Below are 16186 nucleotides of genomic sequence, written 5' to 3' on the forward strand. Positions count from 1 at the left end.
CAAGTTTATACTCTTTTTGGCACTAGGCCAAATCCTTTTTATTTAAACAGTATTTTAAAATTTAACAACTTTTAACCTTCAGTTGCTCTGTTTGCTTTGTGATTTATTGTTTGTTCTGTTTTATTATTTATTAGAAATTGTTGTTTTAATTGTTCTTTTAAATATTGTAAGCCTTCCTGAGATTCTGTATAATAGGATGGCATACAAAAGCTTTTAATAAGGGTTAAACAAGTATTCTGTCAATGCCAAGGCACTCTCTTGGCAGATTGTTACTATCAGTGTGAAACAAATGACTATTTCTGGCTAATTCCAAGCATATCACCTGAATGGGAACAAATGTCACAGAAGATAAATAAGTCCAAAGTGGCGACCACAACCCAGAATGCTGTGTAGAGACATTTCAGCCGTCAGTGACACAACAATAGTTTTCGATTTTCTTACCCATCCAGCAATGCAGACTCTCTTTCTCACACAGGCGCACACATGCATGGTTCGGCTGAGAATGAATATACCCACTTTGAGCACCTGGAGAGACCATGTCACTATTCACTGTACCTTTCAAAATTGTTCCAGGACATGATACTATGTATCATGGCCATTCACAAGACTGGTAAGCAAAAAACAGAGGGAGATGTACATCTTTGTAACACCCAAAATTTCACATAACGGTCTCAGAGGCACGAGTGACGGTGCCTCCCTACCCGAAGCACTGGTAGATGGACACACACCTGACCTTTTCTTGATTAAAAGAATCACTTTCTAACTGCACCTCCACAAAGCTATAAGAACATCACCTGGGAAAAGTAGTGATAGAAGCTGCACAGCTATTCAAGTAATGCTCGAGGAAATTATTCTGTTGTGTGACTTTATTAAACTGCACTAGAGATTAAATCAGCAGCATTAACATATGCAGTGTGAAATGCATTATGTCATAAAATGATACCAAAAGCATATGGCTAAAGGGAATTATTTGGCAATGTATAGACAAGGGGGTAGGGTTAGTGGATCAACAAAGGAGATGAAAATAGAGAGATAGGGAAGTTATATGGCAATACTACGCAGCTTTAAAGAAGCCCCTTTTCAAATCTCAACAAATATTTAAAAGAAAAAAACATGTTTGCAAATGACAGTCTCTCGCTGAACATCTTTTATTGATGAAGAACCTTTTCCTAATGACTTCTGTCTACCGACACTAGTAGCAAAGCAAATGGAAAGGTTTTAAATAGTGCATGTCTCAAGCAAAGAGGCAGGAATATGTATCTGTTCCCTGGCTTTATTTTCCCCCTCTCTCATTCATTCTCTAGCAGGCAATGGAAAATCCAAACGTATTGCCTGGCATCTGTCCTGATGACATACTAGTAATAAAAATATCTTTTTCCCCCTTTGCCTTCAGCTTGACAATATCTTCTGTTCCTTCTCCCTGCTACAGTAGGGTGTAGAAATTATATATTTTTTTTATTTAGGTGACAATTGCCTCACAAGATCTACTTCTCACTGCCTTTTAATGATGATTGATCTGTAGTCATCCGTCATCTCTTCTGAATGCGATAGCAAATGCAGTGCATGACACCGTGTGTCATTTTAGACTCACAAATGTAAAAGGTTCCAAGCTATATCCATCATCAAACAGAAACATCTGTCTGCCCTTCTGAGGAGAAAGAAACAATTTAAAAACAGGAGCCTGCACGTTATGGCAGCGCAGCACAGATGAAATAAGCACAGCAGCCACTGGATTGCCGATTGCTGGCACAGGGCTTTGTTTTCCTTCCTCAGACTGGCCACTGATTATTATTAGAAGTCTATTCTTTTTCCTTATTTTTGTCAGTTCCTATAAAGAATTTTAAGAGTCAGTAGACACATTTATAGCTCATAGAAAAAGAAAAAGGCAGCAGTCAACCCAGTGTTTAATAAGCAGCTGTTTCACTCACAAGGCTCCTCCAAAAATAGAAAATAACGAAACTTGCTAAAGCCTGCATACTTTCCCACCACTTTTAAGGAGTGGAATCTAGTATGCATGGAGGCAAGGCCAAATGAATGCTGCAGTAGGAGCCCCCAACTGAAACAGCTGAGGCAATGATCAGCATGGAGGTCAGATGGGAGACTGGGATGAACAGGAATTGTGTAGAAAGCAGAAGGCAATCTCAGAGCTAAAACAGGAGAGAGGATTTCAGCGTTTTCCACTTTCATTGTAAGAGCCCTCAGGAGAATGCATTGTCACGCCGTTTTCTGATCCCATCACGGACATGACAAGCCAAAAAATTTTGCAGCCCGCTGCCTGTTTAATTTTTCCTTTGTTGCCACAGCTTTTAAGCAATGCTGGGGTGCTGGAGGCTGTGTCCCACCATGCCGGTAGCCTAAACAACAACAGAGCACCTCAGTTAGGGCAGATTCTTGTGTTACATTTCAGAATGACCTGGGCAGGCTCTTGTGCACTGGGGTGAACTGGGGGTAGTTCTTTTGCTATAGGGGCACCTCTTCAATACCGTCAATGCTCACACCACTCCTTAATATATATAGCCCAGGAGATTATGGGGGTGCAGGCCCGAGAATGGAGCTCCTCCAACACTCATGTCACCCCAAATGAGTGATGTTTACATTGCACGTAAAAATTCACAAGGCCATTCTTAGTGATCTCCCAGGTTCAAAGGTTACCCAGGTAGCATGAGATGGAGCTACACTCAAGTGGCAACAAAAACATATAAGAGCTAGTCTACCCTTCATTCATAATGCAAAATCAGCTCCCAGAAAGATGCGGAGACCACCTGTGGATTTAATGGATTGATGAATCCACCAGGATGTCTATCTGGGCACGTGTTGATCTGGCAATAGGTATAGTCCATGGCAGCCTTCTCCAATCTGAGAATGTCCAGATATGGTGAACTGCAGCTGCCAGTGTTTCGGGGCAATATGGATGGCAGATGGGGGATACAGTTCAACACATCAGGAAGACATCAGGTTAGGGAAGGATGGTCCATGAAATAGCCTCATGCCTGAAAAAAGAGCAAGAGCATTTAGATGGCCCTAAGCGATGGTGAAGTGGAGCCAGAGCACTCAGGGCGGAAGCTGAGAGAAGGATGTCATCCACCATCACATTCATGTTTCCTTTAGATGCAATTCTCACAGTACTGCTGAGAGCTATCCCTGTTGTAATGCAAAATATTTTGGAATGGCTTCTCTTGAAGGGGCAGTTAAAACTCATCCGCTTTACTAAAGATCTGCTTCTTTTGGTGGTAAAAATGACTAGAACTGGCTTATTGACTTTGAGATAAACTATTTATCCCAGATGTTGGCAAAACAAACACCTGGGAAGTCCTTATAGCTTGGATTCAGTGGACATGATAACCTACTTCAAGGGTTCCATATGGGTTAAGTGTAGTTAGAGAGTGGCTTATCACTGAAGGACGTCACTGGGTTCATGTAGTATAAACCCAACTGAAGGTGAACAACCTTCAGTTCACAAGCCAGAAACAACACAGGCGTTCCCATCATGGATTGTTCATGGTAAACTAAGATGGGCTCACACATCACAATAATCCACATTTCAACAACAATGGAAAGTTCAACAACAACCCCTTCATATTTAATCCTTGACTGTAGTATGTCAGGTTATTTGAACCCAGTCATGTTGCCTGTCTTTGCCTTTCTCATGCAATCCCAGATCTCTCCACCCAACATCCAACATGCTAACCACTATGCTGCTTTTTATCCTATGGATGCCAGGTGATTCTAATAAATTGGTAATCAAGTTATGTACTGCTGTTAAGTCTGTGTGTGTGTGTGTGTGTGTGTGAGAGAGAGAGAGAGAGAGAGAGCGAGCGAGCGAGCGAGCGAGCGCGCATGCATATAACTGTATGGTTCAATACTGCTGCTTGCATTTTTTGACAATGGCTATGAAGACTCTTGTCAAGCATGCCTGCACTTCAAAATTTACCACTGCTATGCTGCCCTACGACAACGATGATTTTCAGCACAATGTAATGCTCCAACAATAACACAATGCCAGATGTATTCACTAGCCAGATGGCAAAATGTTTGTCAAAATGGTAAGGAGGTGGCAGAACACTGTGGGCAATCGCTCTTCCTCCAGTTACTAGTCCAAATGCTTGCGGCAACATATTTGAGCTCAGAGAACAAAACAGCCTGGAACATAATCATGCCGGCCTGATCTAAGACTGCATTTGGCAAAAATGTGATCTCAGACAATACACAGCACCTTTTCCAGAAATCTTCTGAATATTTAAACAACATAATTGCATTGTGTTTCTATGTCAAATGCATACATTATGATTAATCACTGACAGCTGGTAGAAAATGGCAATGGAGCCCAGACTATTCCAGTTGCAGAGAATGTCCAGAATTTAAACAACTCATTCTCTTCCTCCTTCCCTCATCCTCAAAAGCATGTCCTACCACTGTGCTGCAAAGCTACAAATGCATTAAAATGAATCATCGGGGTAGTGGCCTGACATTACAGAATCTTTCAGTCATTTTAATTTGTTTAATTAAATTATGATTTAGGTCAGATTTAATAACAGCTCAGGCTACAACCCCATGGTGTGGAGAGGAAGCTGGGGGCAGACTGGGAGAGGGGAGAGCACTTAATGGAGGCTAGCAAAATTAGCATCTAGCCATTTGCTTAACAGATTTCTGGGCCTGATGTGCTCACTGTTTTAACCATTTATCTCAACAAAGGCAGAATTTAGCACAAAGCCACTGCTTGCATTCGAAGGCATCATTCAGTGGGGCTTTCAAAAAGCATCAGCTTCTGCATCATGAACCTCTTCTCTGCAGCAACTGCTATGTGGTCACATGAGAAAACCGGAAGGAAAACATGACCCATTGAGGCTTATTCACAGAGTTTTGTTTTATTTCAATAATACCAACAGGCCCAACAGGACAAAAATCACCTGGCAACCACTCAGAACTTGAACTTGAGTTCACAAAATCCTTTGCAGTTTGGCTATTGAGTGGTTTGAATACCTCTCACCCATCCTGAACTACTCCTTACGGGAGATGGTGTATTCTCTACTCCAGAAACAAGGTTCCGGTGGCTGTGTGTCTCCTTTGTCAAGAGGTAAGAAGCCTATGTAACCTTGCATTGTCAGCTTCCTCCCCAAGAGAAAGCAGCCAAGTTTTATGGCATCTCCTTGTTAAAATTCATTTATTTACAGATGATGAAGAAAATGTTCAGAATCAACCACACTCAGTTCAGGCAATTCTATTCCCAATGCAGAATCGATACAAACTCTCTGAACCCCGAGTCAGAGCACACACCTGCTGAGACTCTATTTCAGCTGCAATTTTTCATGAGACTCTTAGCTAATGCCTCTGTGTCTGATTTCCAGGGAACCTTGAGCCTGCCATGTGCTTGGCCAACCAAAACAACTTTGGAGGCCTCCTTGCCTCAGTGCAGCAGCCACTTCATTAAATCCTCATTAATCAGTGGGCCTTGCACTAAACAATCCAGGGTTCTTAAGGGATGGTGGCAGCATAATGCTGTTCATGTATTGACTATAAAACCATGAGCTAATCAAGATAATTTTTTGCTGTCCCATAAGTTGCGTCATGGCCTTGAGAATGTTCAGACATTCACAGCACAGGCCTCTGTGGGTTTTAATCAGAAGGAAGCTGTCAGGTGCAGGGCAATTTCTTCTGCCTAAACATGCAAACAACTGTGTCCAAAGTTAGAAGCAAAACTGGGCAGGAAGTGGGATTTTCAGTACATGATAAGTCACACCTACTGAAACATCTGAAACGCCCACTGAAAAAAAAATAATGGTGCAAGAACCCTGATCACTTTTGCATCTGGCCACCAGGACCCTTGAACTTTCCAAATTTATCTTGTATTCATATTAAAAACAAGGATTATCAATCACATACAAGCAAAAATCATCCACACAAATGCATTGCCTCAGTTTACAGTCTATAGAATACTTGTATTGGGCACTGCCTTTCCAACATGCATCTCTTTTCAAAGATACTGCTACATACTGCACAAGCCCATCCTTGTCTACTCAGAAGTAAGCCCCATTCATTTCAGTGGGGCTTACTTCCCAGGCCTGTACCAATAATTCTGTGCTTTGCAGCAATGCATGTAAAAGCCATTGTTTCTTTGTAGCATGAAGGCATGCATAAGCTCCCTCAACATTCAGACTGAACTCTCAAAAACCCACCCTCTCACACACAGACTATGAGAGGTTTTTGCATCTCAAACTGAAACAACTTAGAAGCCTAATTTGGCACCATTTTTCTTTCACCTTCCCCAAAGATGTGGGGAGAAATAGCCCTGGAGAAAGGACAATGAGATTGGATGACTAGAAGGCTCCCTTTCCTTGGCACACGGAGGGCTAGTCTGCATGTGAAGCAAATTAACCCAGGCGGCTAGCCATTTTGATTATTTACACCACAACCGTATCTTGTTATGTCCTGTGCCCCTGGTGAAGGCAAGTTAACAAGTCATCCAGAATCCTTGGGCTGTTTTAGGGATGTGGGAGTTTTGTTAACTGTGGCAACCACACACACTTACCAGGTTCACACAGCATTGCAAACTGCCATTGTGGGTTGAAAATTTGACATGGCAGGCTGTGATGGGTGTGCAAACAGGGTCCAAGTCTCACTGGCTGCTGACAGTTGTGGGGTGAGGCAGAATGATCAATTACAGTGCCTTGCAGAAGCATTGATCCCCCTTTGACTTTTTCACATTTTGAAATGGATTTCATTGGCATTGTTAACATTTGATAAGAAGGTTCAGAATACCTTGATTGTGGCACAAAGGTTATGTAAGCAAAAGCAAACTGGCACTTACTGGCTGCATAAGTATTCAGCCCGAGTCAATACTTGGTAGGAGCACCTTTAGCAGCAATTATAGCTGCAAGATTGCAGATTACAGCTGCAGGTCCTCCCCATCAGCTTTGCAAACCCTGCAATGTTTCTCATTCTTCCTGGTGAAATTGCTCCACTCTGTGAGATTAGCTGGGGGATATTGGTGAACAGCAACAGTTACGTTTTGCCACAGGTTCTGAATCGAATGGTTTTCTGGGCTTTGACTGGGCCACTCTAAGTCACCCAGGTTCTTGTTTTTAAACCACTTGTCTTACTTTGGTTGTGTGTTTAGGGTCAGTGTCTGGCTAGAAGGTGAACCTCTGCCCCTATCCCAGGTCCCCTGCAGACTGAAACAGGCTTTTGTCTAGAACTGTTCTGCATTTAGCTCCATCCATCTTGCCTTGACAGTTTCTGAGTCTCTGCCAAGAAAAAGTATCCCGACAACAATGTTGCTATCATCATGCTGTGGAGTGGGGATGGTGTTCTCAGGGCAATGAACAAGGATTCAAAAGTTTGCGTGATTTGCCTGGGACTTTTCACTTTCCTTTTTCACCACAAAACATAGATCATCCAATCAGGTGCAGGATTCTTCTTAGAGGCTACATTTTTCTATGATTTCTGTAGACATCCCTCTGTCTCTGTCTAAAATGACACCTTAAATGCCCATATTCATGGCTAACACACACAGGGCTACTTCTTGGAATAAAAGCACAGTTTAAAACCATCTGGAGAATTCACCTCTTTACTCCATTGGTTCATTTTTGGATGTTCTCCAATTTTCTTTCAGCCAAATGAAATAGGGAGCCTACAATTTAACATGTGCAAAGAGCTGAGGCTGTTGCCGCCACCTACCAGAACAGTCTTGTGAAGTAGGTAGTGATTGACCGAAGATCCTTCATCAAGATCATTTATCTAGTGGTGGGGTGGCAATTTGGATCTGGTCCTCCCTGATCCTAGTCTGATGCTCGGATAGTCAGAGCATACATGTCTACATGATGCAAAGTAACCTCCCCTACATTTAAGTTCTAGAGGCTTGGGCAAGGGAGCTGAAGACCAATAAAGTCTCCTGCTGGGGTGTGGATGCTAACAAAGAAGTAGATCGAAGATTTTCATGAGGCACCCATTGCACAGAATATTCCTGCTGTGGGAACTGTAAACCCCTTGTGGCCACCGGAAAAGCTGCTCTGGAGGGTGCTGCTCCAGGACAGGGTGAAAGGTGGTGTGGACATGAGAAGAGCACTGCTGGATCCAGCTAGACCTGCAGGCAGCACCTTCCTGCCCAAGTTCCCCAAGGGAATCAGCAAAAGGCCTTCCCTTCTCTCTGCTGGACTTGGCTTCTCTGAACCAACTCCATGTGCTTCATGTGCTTATCTCTCCATAAAAGATAAAAAAGGAAATATTTGACAAGTGGCAGATATCAGACAAACATGGGCAGCCCCTGGTGACTAAGGGTTGCTGGAATGCATAAGCATGTGGCAGGTTTATCAGAAAGAAAGAGAGAACGAGAGAAAGAAAGAGAGAAGCTCTAGCTAGGGAAAACCGTTCTGCACAACAAAATTGGGGAGAGAGGAACAGAATGACAGAACTCTGGTTTTGTTTTTATTTTTCTCATTGCCTCTAGGCAACGCTTCCATAAAAAGGGAGGGAGATAGAGAAGGAGGCAGGGAGAGAAATATGCTTAAATGCCTATCTTCAGCATCACTGCTTACTGCATTGATTATACCATTGTTCACACTGAGGTTGTGGAATCCATTTCTGTGATTAACACAGTGCCGCAGGTAAATGGAACACATTTCTTTTGATGTGCCAGATTAATAAAAGCCTGTTGTTTGCATGCAGCCTATGCAATCAAGCCGGTAGAATAGTAAAAGAGGTAGAGGTCACTAAAAGTTTAGATTAAAATTAGATTTGTTATAAACAACAACAAGAACAGTAATGGAAACAACCTGGCAGCATGGCCCTCCAAAGCCCCCCCAACCGCACCTTATTTAAAGCAATGGCGATGTCAAAATTTCATAAGCAGAGCTATCGTTTGCTCCCTCTCTGCACTACACAATCATCGGGGTTTGTTGGTTATTCAGATAATGGGCAGAAATGTGAAATGAGTTCCTTGACAGATGAGTACCCTGAGGGTACCTTGAGTTGTCACGGTAAAGAATGCTACTCTGACAACATTGCATTAGTCATTTTAGTGACTTGGAATTTTGTAACTTAGTATCATAATAGAGGAGGAGGAGGAGGAGCAGGAGGAGGAAAGATTTCATATTAAAACCATCTGTAAAAAACCCAAAATGTTCACTCACTTATCATAACAAAGATGCTGCACAGCCCAATCATGTTTCATACACGTGCAGGCATACACACCTGGGTATAAAGAAGGCCAAGAGAGTCCTTGTCTAACAATTTTGGTACTGGTGATACATTTTTCCTATCAATTTTTCAAGCGGGGGTGTGTGTGTGTCAGCCTTTTCATTAGCTTTGGATTGTAAAGTGCTATGATTAATAAGGTGTGTGTGTGGCATCAATAGTAGGGAACTGGCCCAATTAGATACCTGTAGCCCTCCACATAGCATTAGAATAAACTCTCATCAGCTATATTTACTTACTTATTTAATTATTGGACTTGTATGTCACACCCCTTAGCCATAGGCTCTCTGGGCGTTTCACAATACATTATACTACAACAAATAAGATAATCCAGTAAACAATACATTCAAACAATACATAATAATATATATATATAAACAAGCTATAAAAGTAAGAGAAACAATAAATAAAAGGGGGGACATAAATGTTTACCATTCAGTGAATAAAACCATTTAAAACATCCTTTAACTAAGATAGAATAGCATTATAAACGAGATAAAGTGAACTTGTCTGGCAGCTAAAATTGATAGTATAGCAGCAGTGGTAATAACACAATATAAAAACTATATGGCAAAGACAGCCAATAGTTAGAACTGATGGGAATTGTAGTTTAACATCTGAAGTTCTTCACTTGTAAGATACTGAAGAGTTGAGAATAGGCTAATTATGGATTGCTGTTGAGAGGTGTTTTCTGAACTCAGCTGCACTAACAAGGCATGACTGGTCAAACATAGACAACCCATGAAGAAAGGTCATGGCATGTTCTTAAGCTGTGAACTGTGGATTGTTCATCATGATTTCTTATCTTGACTAGACTCAGTCAATGCAGTAATTCCTGTTCCAGCATGTTTCAACAACAACCTCTGGTTCAAGCACAATCCATACTCAAACCCTGAGTGTGGGTTATTGGGTTGTCTGAACCCAGTTACCAGATTTGAAACTCAGACATAGGTACTTAGGGAGTCAGGCAGGTTGATAGGCAGTGAAAGGTAGGAATCTTTGCAATGCATGAAAAGTTGCTCCTGCGAGTTGCTAACAAGGAACTGGGGAAGTGCATCTGAGAAGGGCAGAAGGTTAAATAATTAACCTTTTTCTTTTTTTCACACTTATCCAAATGTGTTAACTATCCATGTACGTTCTACTCACACATGGAACAGTTTGCATCCTTACCAAGGTTTGGATGGATAGACAGACAGACAGACAGGGTTAGACAACATGATAACTGACCCTCAAGGATGGATTACAGGTTGAGTGTGAACTGCCATTAGGCTGTGGGTTGTAGTTGAGACATGGGTTATCATGTTGTCTGTACTCAGCTGCACTAATAAATCATAGGTAATTGACCAGAAACAATTCGTAGCTCACAACCCAACAACAAACCAAAGGTTATCTTCATGGGTTGCTCATAGTTAACTAACCATGGTTTGTCAGAGAAGTTAGATTCAGACAACATCACGACCCATGGTTCAATGAAAAGCATATCCATAATCAGCTCTTGAGTGTGGGCTATTGTGTTGTCTGAACTCTATCAAAGACAGACAGACAGACAGGCAGGCAGGCAGGCAGGCAGGCAGGCAGGCAGACAGACAGACAGACAGACAGACAGACAGACAAATATTGCCTGCTAGCTCAAGTATTTGTAATGTGTCAAGACAAATTGAAACCATCAAAATGAAAAGGCAGTAACAAGGTCTCAACCAGGCCAAAAAATATATCTTAAGCAAGTATATAGCAAGTATAATTTTGCATAAAAGAACGAATGTTTTGCGGCCATATTTGCTGCTTACTACTCCTCAAGGACTTTTTCTGCAGTACTTTATCTTTATTTAAATTGTCCTTTTCAAGAGCTCTATAAAATTCATTGTATCGAAGAAGAATGATATGACTGAATGCTACCCCCACCCTGGTCTCTCACACACTTCTCTTTAAACTTTCTTTTAGAGCTTGGCAAATGCATGTATGCTTTGCACTGGTATCTTTTTCTATAACATACTCGTAATAAATGAGTCTGAGATTTAAAATGGTAAATTAAATTATTGTCCATTAAATTATTGCCCATACAATCTACACTTTTCAGTTCAGAGGTACTTTGAAACTGCTACAGAGAGGCATCTTCATGTGAATTTCTGTGCACCAGTTTGCCTAACCTACACACTTTTTGCAAATTAGCTTTCCTTAATATAATGCTGTTCTGTGCAATGCCTTTAATAAATTCCACATTGGTGTGAGCACTTCCCATTTTTGTACGATCTTTTCCCCACTGTATGTACTTTTGTATGCATTGTTGTTGTTGCTGTTCATCAAACTACATCTCAGAATTCTGAGATGCAAGTACTAAAGGAAAGTGTGTTTCAGTTCATATACCGATCAGGCAAGTACAAACTTGTTAAGCTGTAATGGGAACGCATGCTGAATAAAAATTTTCCCAAACCCTTCTGTTTACGGATGATGCTAGAGGCTGAGCCTCATGCAACAAATTAACTAAAACATTAATACCAGCAATATTCTACAAGCACTTACCCTCTATAACTAGATTTCAGATTTTCTGCTGGCTGTTACCTTAAACAGAAATTCTTTCTATGGTCAGCACAAAGGTTGTAAAAGAGAACCCCTTTACTGGCCCTGAACTTAACTTATTTTTTTCTAACAATGGAGATCAAGGTTCTTTTGATCAAGGCTGGATTATCAAGCAGCCTAACAAGGCACCCGCCTAGGACCCATTCATTTTAAAATAATTTTCATGCTGCCACTGAAGGTACTTTTCAAGTGATATACCCCCCCCACACACACACACGAATTGCTGCCTAACAAAATGTTATTAGAAAAGGCCACACAATCCTTGATTCAACACAATCTGAAGCTCTCATTATTATTTTTTACAGTTTTTAAAACTGAAGCATTTTCATAATGAAAGCTCAGTGCTGCTTCACATGGCAGGTATTACAGGTGCAAGATTTTAAAGCCCTCAGACAGGCATCTGCAAACTCATCCTTCTAGCTGGGTGTATCTTATGCATGCACTAGAACTGGTCCGGTAATGTGTAAAGTGACCCTTGATGCATATCTAAATTGTTTAAATGTCAATTTGAACATGGTAGCAAATGAAAGAAGATCTTTCTAAGAACTTTTTCCCACATGCATTTGTAAGAGTGCAGAAAGAACCATAGAAGCATCAATCTGGAGACGAACAGTGAAGATCACAAGAAAATAATTGTCTGTGGACTTGTCAAAGGTTTGTGAAGCCTGGAATACCTTACCAGTGCACAGATTCCAAGCAAAAATGTGTGAAAGTATAACACAGGCTCTGCCTGTGTAAAAGATAGTGAGAATAGTCATCTGTCAGCAAACTTATGCCTCTTCGCTCTCCACAGTATTTCACACATTTCATGTTGAATCTGAAAGCTAAAAGCCAAAAGGGTCAATCCACAACTGACCATATTGAAGATTATTTGCCGACCCTTGCTACTCGTGATGATTGGGCTATCCATCAAGTACATTTTTATGATAGCACAGTATTGTACATACACTGAATCAATCTATTGGTGTAATCCTAGGATTTGAAGCTAAAGCACCAAAGTGCTTTGGATAAAATGCACCAAAAACAACAGCTACGCAGTATCATAAAAACACAGTACCAGTAAGAGCTAAAATAGAATTATAGGTAGACACACTGCTCCAAACGTGTTGGAGAGAGGTGATGGGAATCACAAATCCTACAAAGCTGTATGTGAAAATGGAACATTAAAATCAGTATTTTGTTTCCCCATTATTTAATTTAGCTTTTTACAGTGCTTCGTATCTCAGGGATGTAGGGATTTCACGGTGTTAACTTTTCACCCAGGCCTCAAGGGATGTAGCCCTTGGTATTTTATTCCTGTGACAAAATTATATTAATCATAGATCATACTTTGCAAGATAACAAGGAGGAATGTATTCATATAATCAAGTGAGTAATTGTATAGACTGCCACATATAAATATTGAGTGAGTGCTGAAACTTAAAGGTGGACTTTCCTTATATCAATATTAAAGACTCACATTACGGACAGAATAAAATGTGCCTCAATACATCTGTGTTGTGATGGATCTTAAGCACAGAAATAAAGGATTCTTCTTCACAACTATGAATCATAGATGATGCTGCACTGAGCTTGCTGTGCCAGGTTTAGATATCATGACAACCCACCATGAGTATGAGCAATCCTAAAATAAGGTATGTATTTGCATGAAAAGTAAGCTACATCGAAGAAACTGAATCAGGTTTGGATGTCACAATAACCCACCATGGCTGATAACCCATGTTATACAAACCAGGTCATTGTATAATGTACAAAAGAAGAAACACCCTATTCTAATATTTAAAGTTTGGACTTTCTCTAGCTGGAGTGTATTTGGAATTAATCTATTCATACATGAAGGGCTCTGCCACAGAAAAGTACATGTACAGCTTTTAAGCGCTTCCTGAATAGGCTATGGTCGGCTTGTCAAGCTACTTTGAAGGTCTCTCTGTGTTATTGATTGCAGCATGAGAGGAAAAAAATACCATATACACAGCTTCTCTCATTGTTTTATCACAGGATTGGTGCTGCTGGGATGCTGACGACTCCTTGCTCACTGCAGTTAACAAATTCAATCTCAGGGCTAGAAACACGAGCCTCTTCCCTTTCTGTGCTACATCAGGGCTTAAGGTAACTATGCTGAGAAAGATACATTTTAATTAATAACTGGAACTGTGGCCTGAAGTGCGCTTTAGCTCCTGGATTAGGGAAACCTGGTTAACAGTGGATGCAACGGTGGATTTGTTGCTGATATACAGCTTAAGCATGGTGGGAACACGGAGGGAGTCTAGAGTGGGAAGGGACTGGAAGGAGGCAGCATGCTTTTCATAGGCTGCCTGCAACTGATTCAAGGCGGGAGCGCTACACCAGGACCAGTGATGCAGCCAAGGTTGAGACCATCCTAGACAAGGTGTCCTCCAGACCTACCCCACTCCATCCTTGGCATTCCGCCGCTCCACCTTCTCCCTGCCACCATCTTGGCTGCATGTTTCCTTATTAATGTACTAATTTATTAAATGTCTATCCTGCCCATTAGCCAAAATGACTCTCTGTGTGGGTTACAAAACCCTCCCCGGGCAGGTTTTCTTCCCACGGTTCCTACCAGGCTTCAGGAAGGCAACACACCACACTGACTGTGCCCTTCTTCTTCCTTAAAAGCAAAACCTTTTAGAGGAGTCATCTAGTGTCTTGTTTACAGACTGGCTTTTCTTTCAGACTTGTTCCTTTCACCCCACATGCTTACTCTCCCCACAAATCAGGTGCCAGTTTCACCAGTTAAGCTTTGTTTTCCCTTTGCTTTACATTAAAATAAAATCAAGCTGTTCACAGCACAAGTAAAAAGTAATGGGGGAAAAAACATGAATCGATTGAGAGTGCCTTTCCTAAGACTCCGGAAACAAGGCTAAATGAGTAGTGGAAATGGCAAGGTGGGAAGGTTTAAACCTCCCCAGCCGCAGACGATGATTCCAAGTGGTGCACCACATGCTTACACTGAGCATGAAAAATATATGCCAAGTTCTGTAACCTGCTGTATATTTCACACAGCATATAGTTTAACCCCTAGCCACTCTGCTATGCTCTCTCTGATCCAAACATGGAGCTCCAGTGTGAAGCCTGGCTTTCCCGCGGGACTCACTGGATGAGAGTCCCGTAGTTAAATCCACACAGCACAAATTGTGAAAAGTGGAAGAGAATCCCAATTCCTGCCTCGTGAAAGGAGCAGAGGAAGGGATGAGCCGGAGGGGCTATGCAGGCTCTTTTCTGCTCCTGCATATAGTGCTTCTAAAATATGGTTTAGGGATATGTACACATGTGGCTTAAGGCAATTCTTTTGAAGGGCTAATAATAGTAATGAGGCAAGAAGTAATTATTTGTTTTTAGAATAAGTTTAAATGTAATGGATTGGTTTCGTGTTTGTACTACTTAGAATACGATTCCCCTTTTTCTAACCCAGCAAACACTAAACAGCATTAGAGCATTAAAACCATTGCTATCTCTCTCCTGCCAGAAAATGCATCACTGTTAAACAAAGTAGGGCCAAAATTACCCAGGAGAAAGATAAGAGAAAATGTGCATAGTTTGCATAACCTCGGGCCAAACTACCCTGGGGAGGCGATATAGCAAAATTGCATTATAAATATAGACACTAGGAATATTTTAAAATAAATGGACTGTAGACGATATGATTTAAAAATTAAAGGGAACCTATCTTTATGTAATGAAAAACTGATAAATGGCTCCAAGGAGACTTAATCCCACCTACCCATGTTATCATCCTCTGGGTTCTCAGACTGCATCGCTTTGCATTTCACGGGTGACAAAGGCTGGCCTTTCTGCTCCACTCCCTCTGCAAGAATAAAGAATTAATAAATAAAACTGATTTTAAGTGGCATTATTTTCTATTAAAAATGTATGTGCAAAATATTGGGAGAATTAGAAAGTATCTCTGAGTTGCTTTCAGAGAAGCACTGCTGTACTATTAAGCAGGATGAAGATAGATTTCTGCCCATGCACCATTAGCATGGTTGTGAGGATCCTCAGGCTGAGAGCTGAATGTTGTAGTTCAGAAGTGTCTAAACCTCACGTATAAATCATAATAGTCTCATGTTCTTTTAATCCATTTTAAATCTATACCACTTACTAAGTAATGTTTTCTATTGGAAGCTCCTTATAATATCACTTGCATGTCTTTATGTGTGTGTATATATAATTTTAATGCTATTTTTAAAATTCTGACCCTGCCATTCTATGAATCTATGAAAATGCTCAATAAATTAAACAGACAAGGAACAGTGACCTCAGTTTGGCAATTCATTTAAACGATGGAAGTAGAAGTACCAACAGCAATATGAGGGTCTGCAACAGCATCCTATCATCCAATTGTACCAGTTCCTAGCAAATAATGATATCAACTAAATAAATCTTAATTCATTTTACTAGC

General features: G+C 41.0%; 1 protein-coding gene across 3 annotated transcripts in view; it reads right to left on the reverse strand.

Moving 5' to 3' along the window:
• The window catches only part of LOC123035789 (ADP-ribose glycohydrolase MACROD2-like), a 139167-nt gene that overhangs the window by 92568 nt on the left and 30413 nt on the right, over positions 1–16186 (reverse strand). For 2 of the 3 annotated variants that reach the window (XM_044454378.1, XM_044454376.1), the window contains exon 2: positions 15509–15610. In XM_044454378.1, the coding sequence (XP_044310313.1) occupies positions 15509–15610 (102 nt within the window). The remainder of the gene's footprint in view (positions 1–15508; positions 15611–16186) is intronic. The other variant, XM_044454377.1, reaches the window with a different exon arrangement.

This window comes from Varanus komodoensis, unplaced genomic scaffold, assembly GCF_004798865.1.
Source record: "Varanus komodoensis strain SLA01 unplaced genomic scaffold, ASM479886v1 scaffold7_3, whole genome shotgun sequence".
Lineage (NCBI taxonomy): Eukaryota > Metazoa > Chordata > Lepidosauria > Squamata > Varanidae > Varanus > Varanus komodoensis.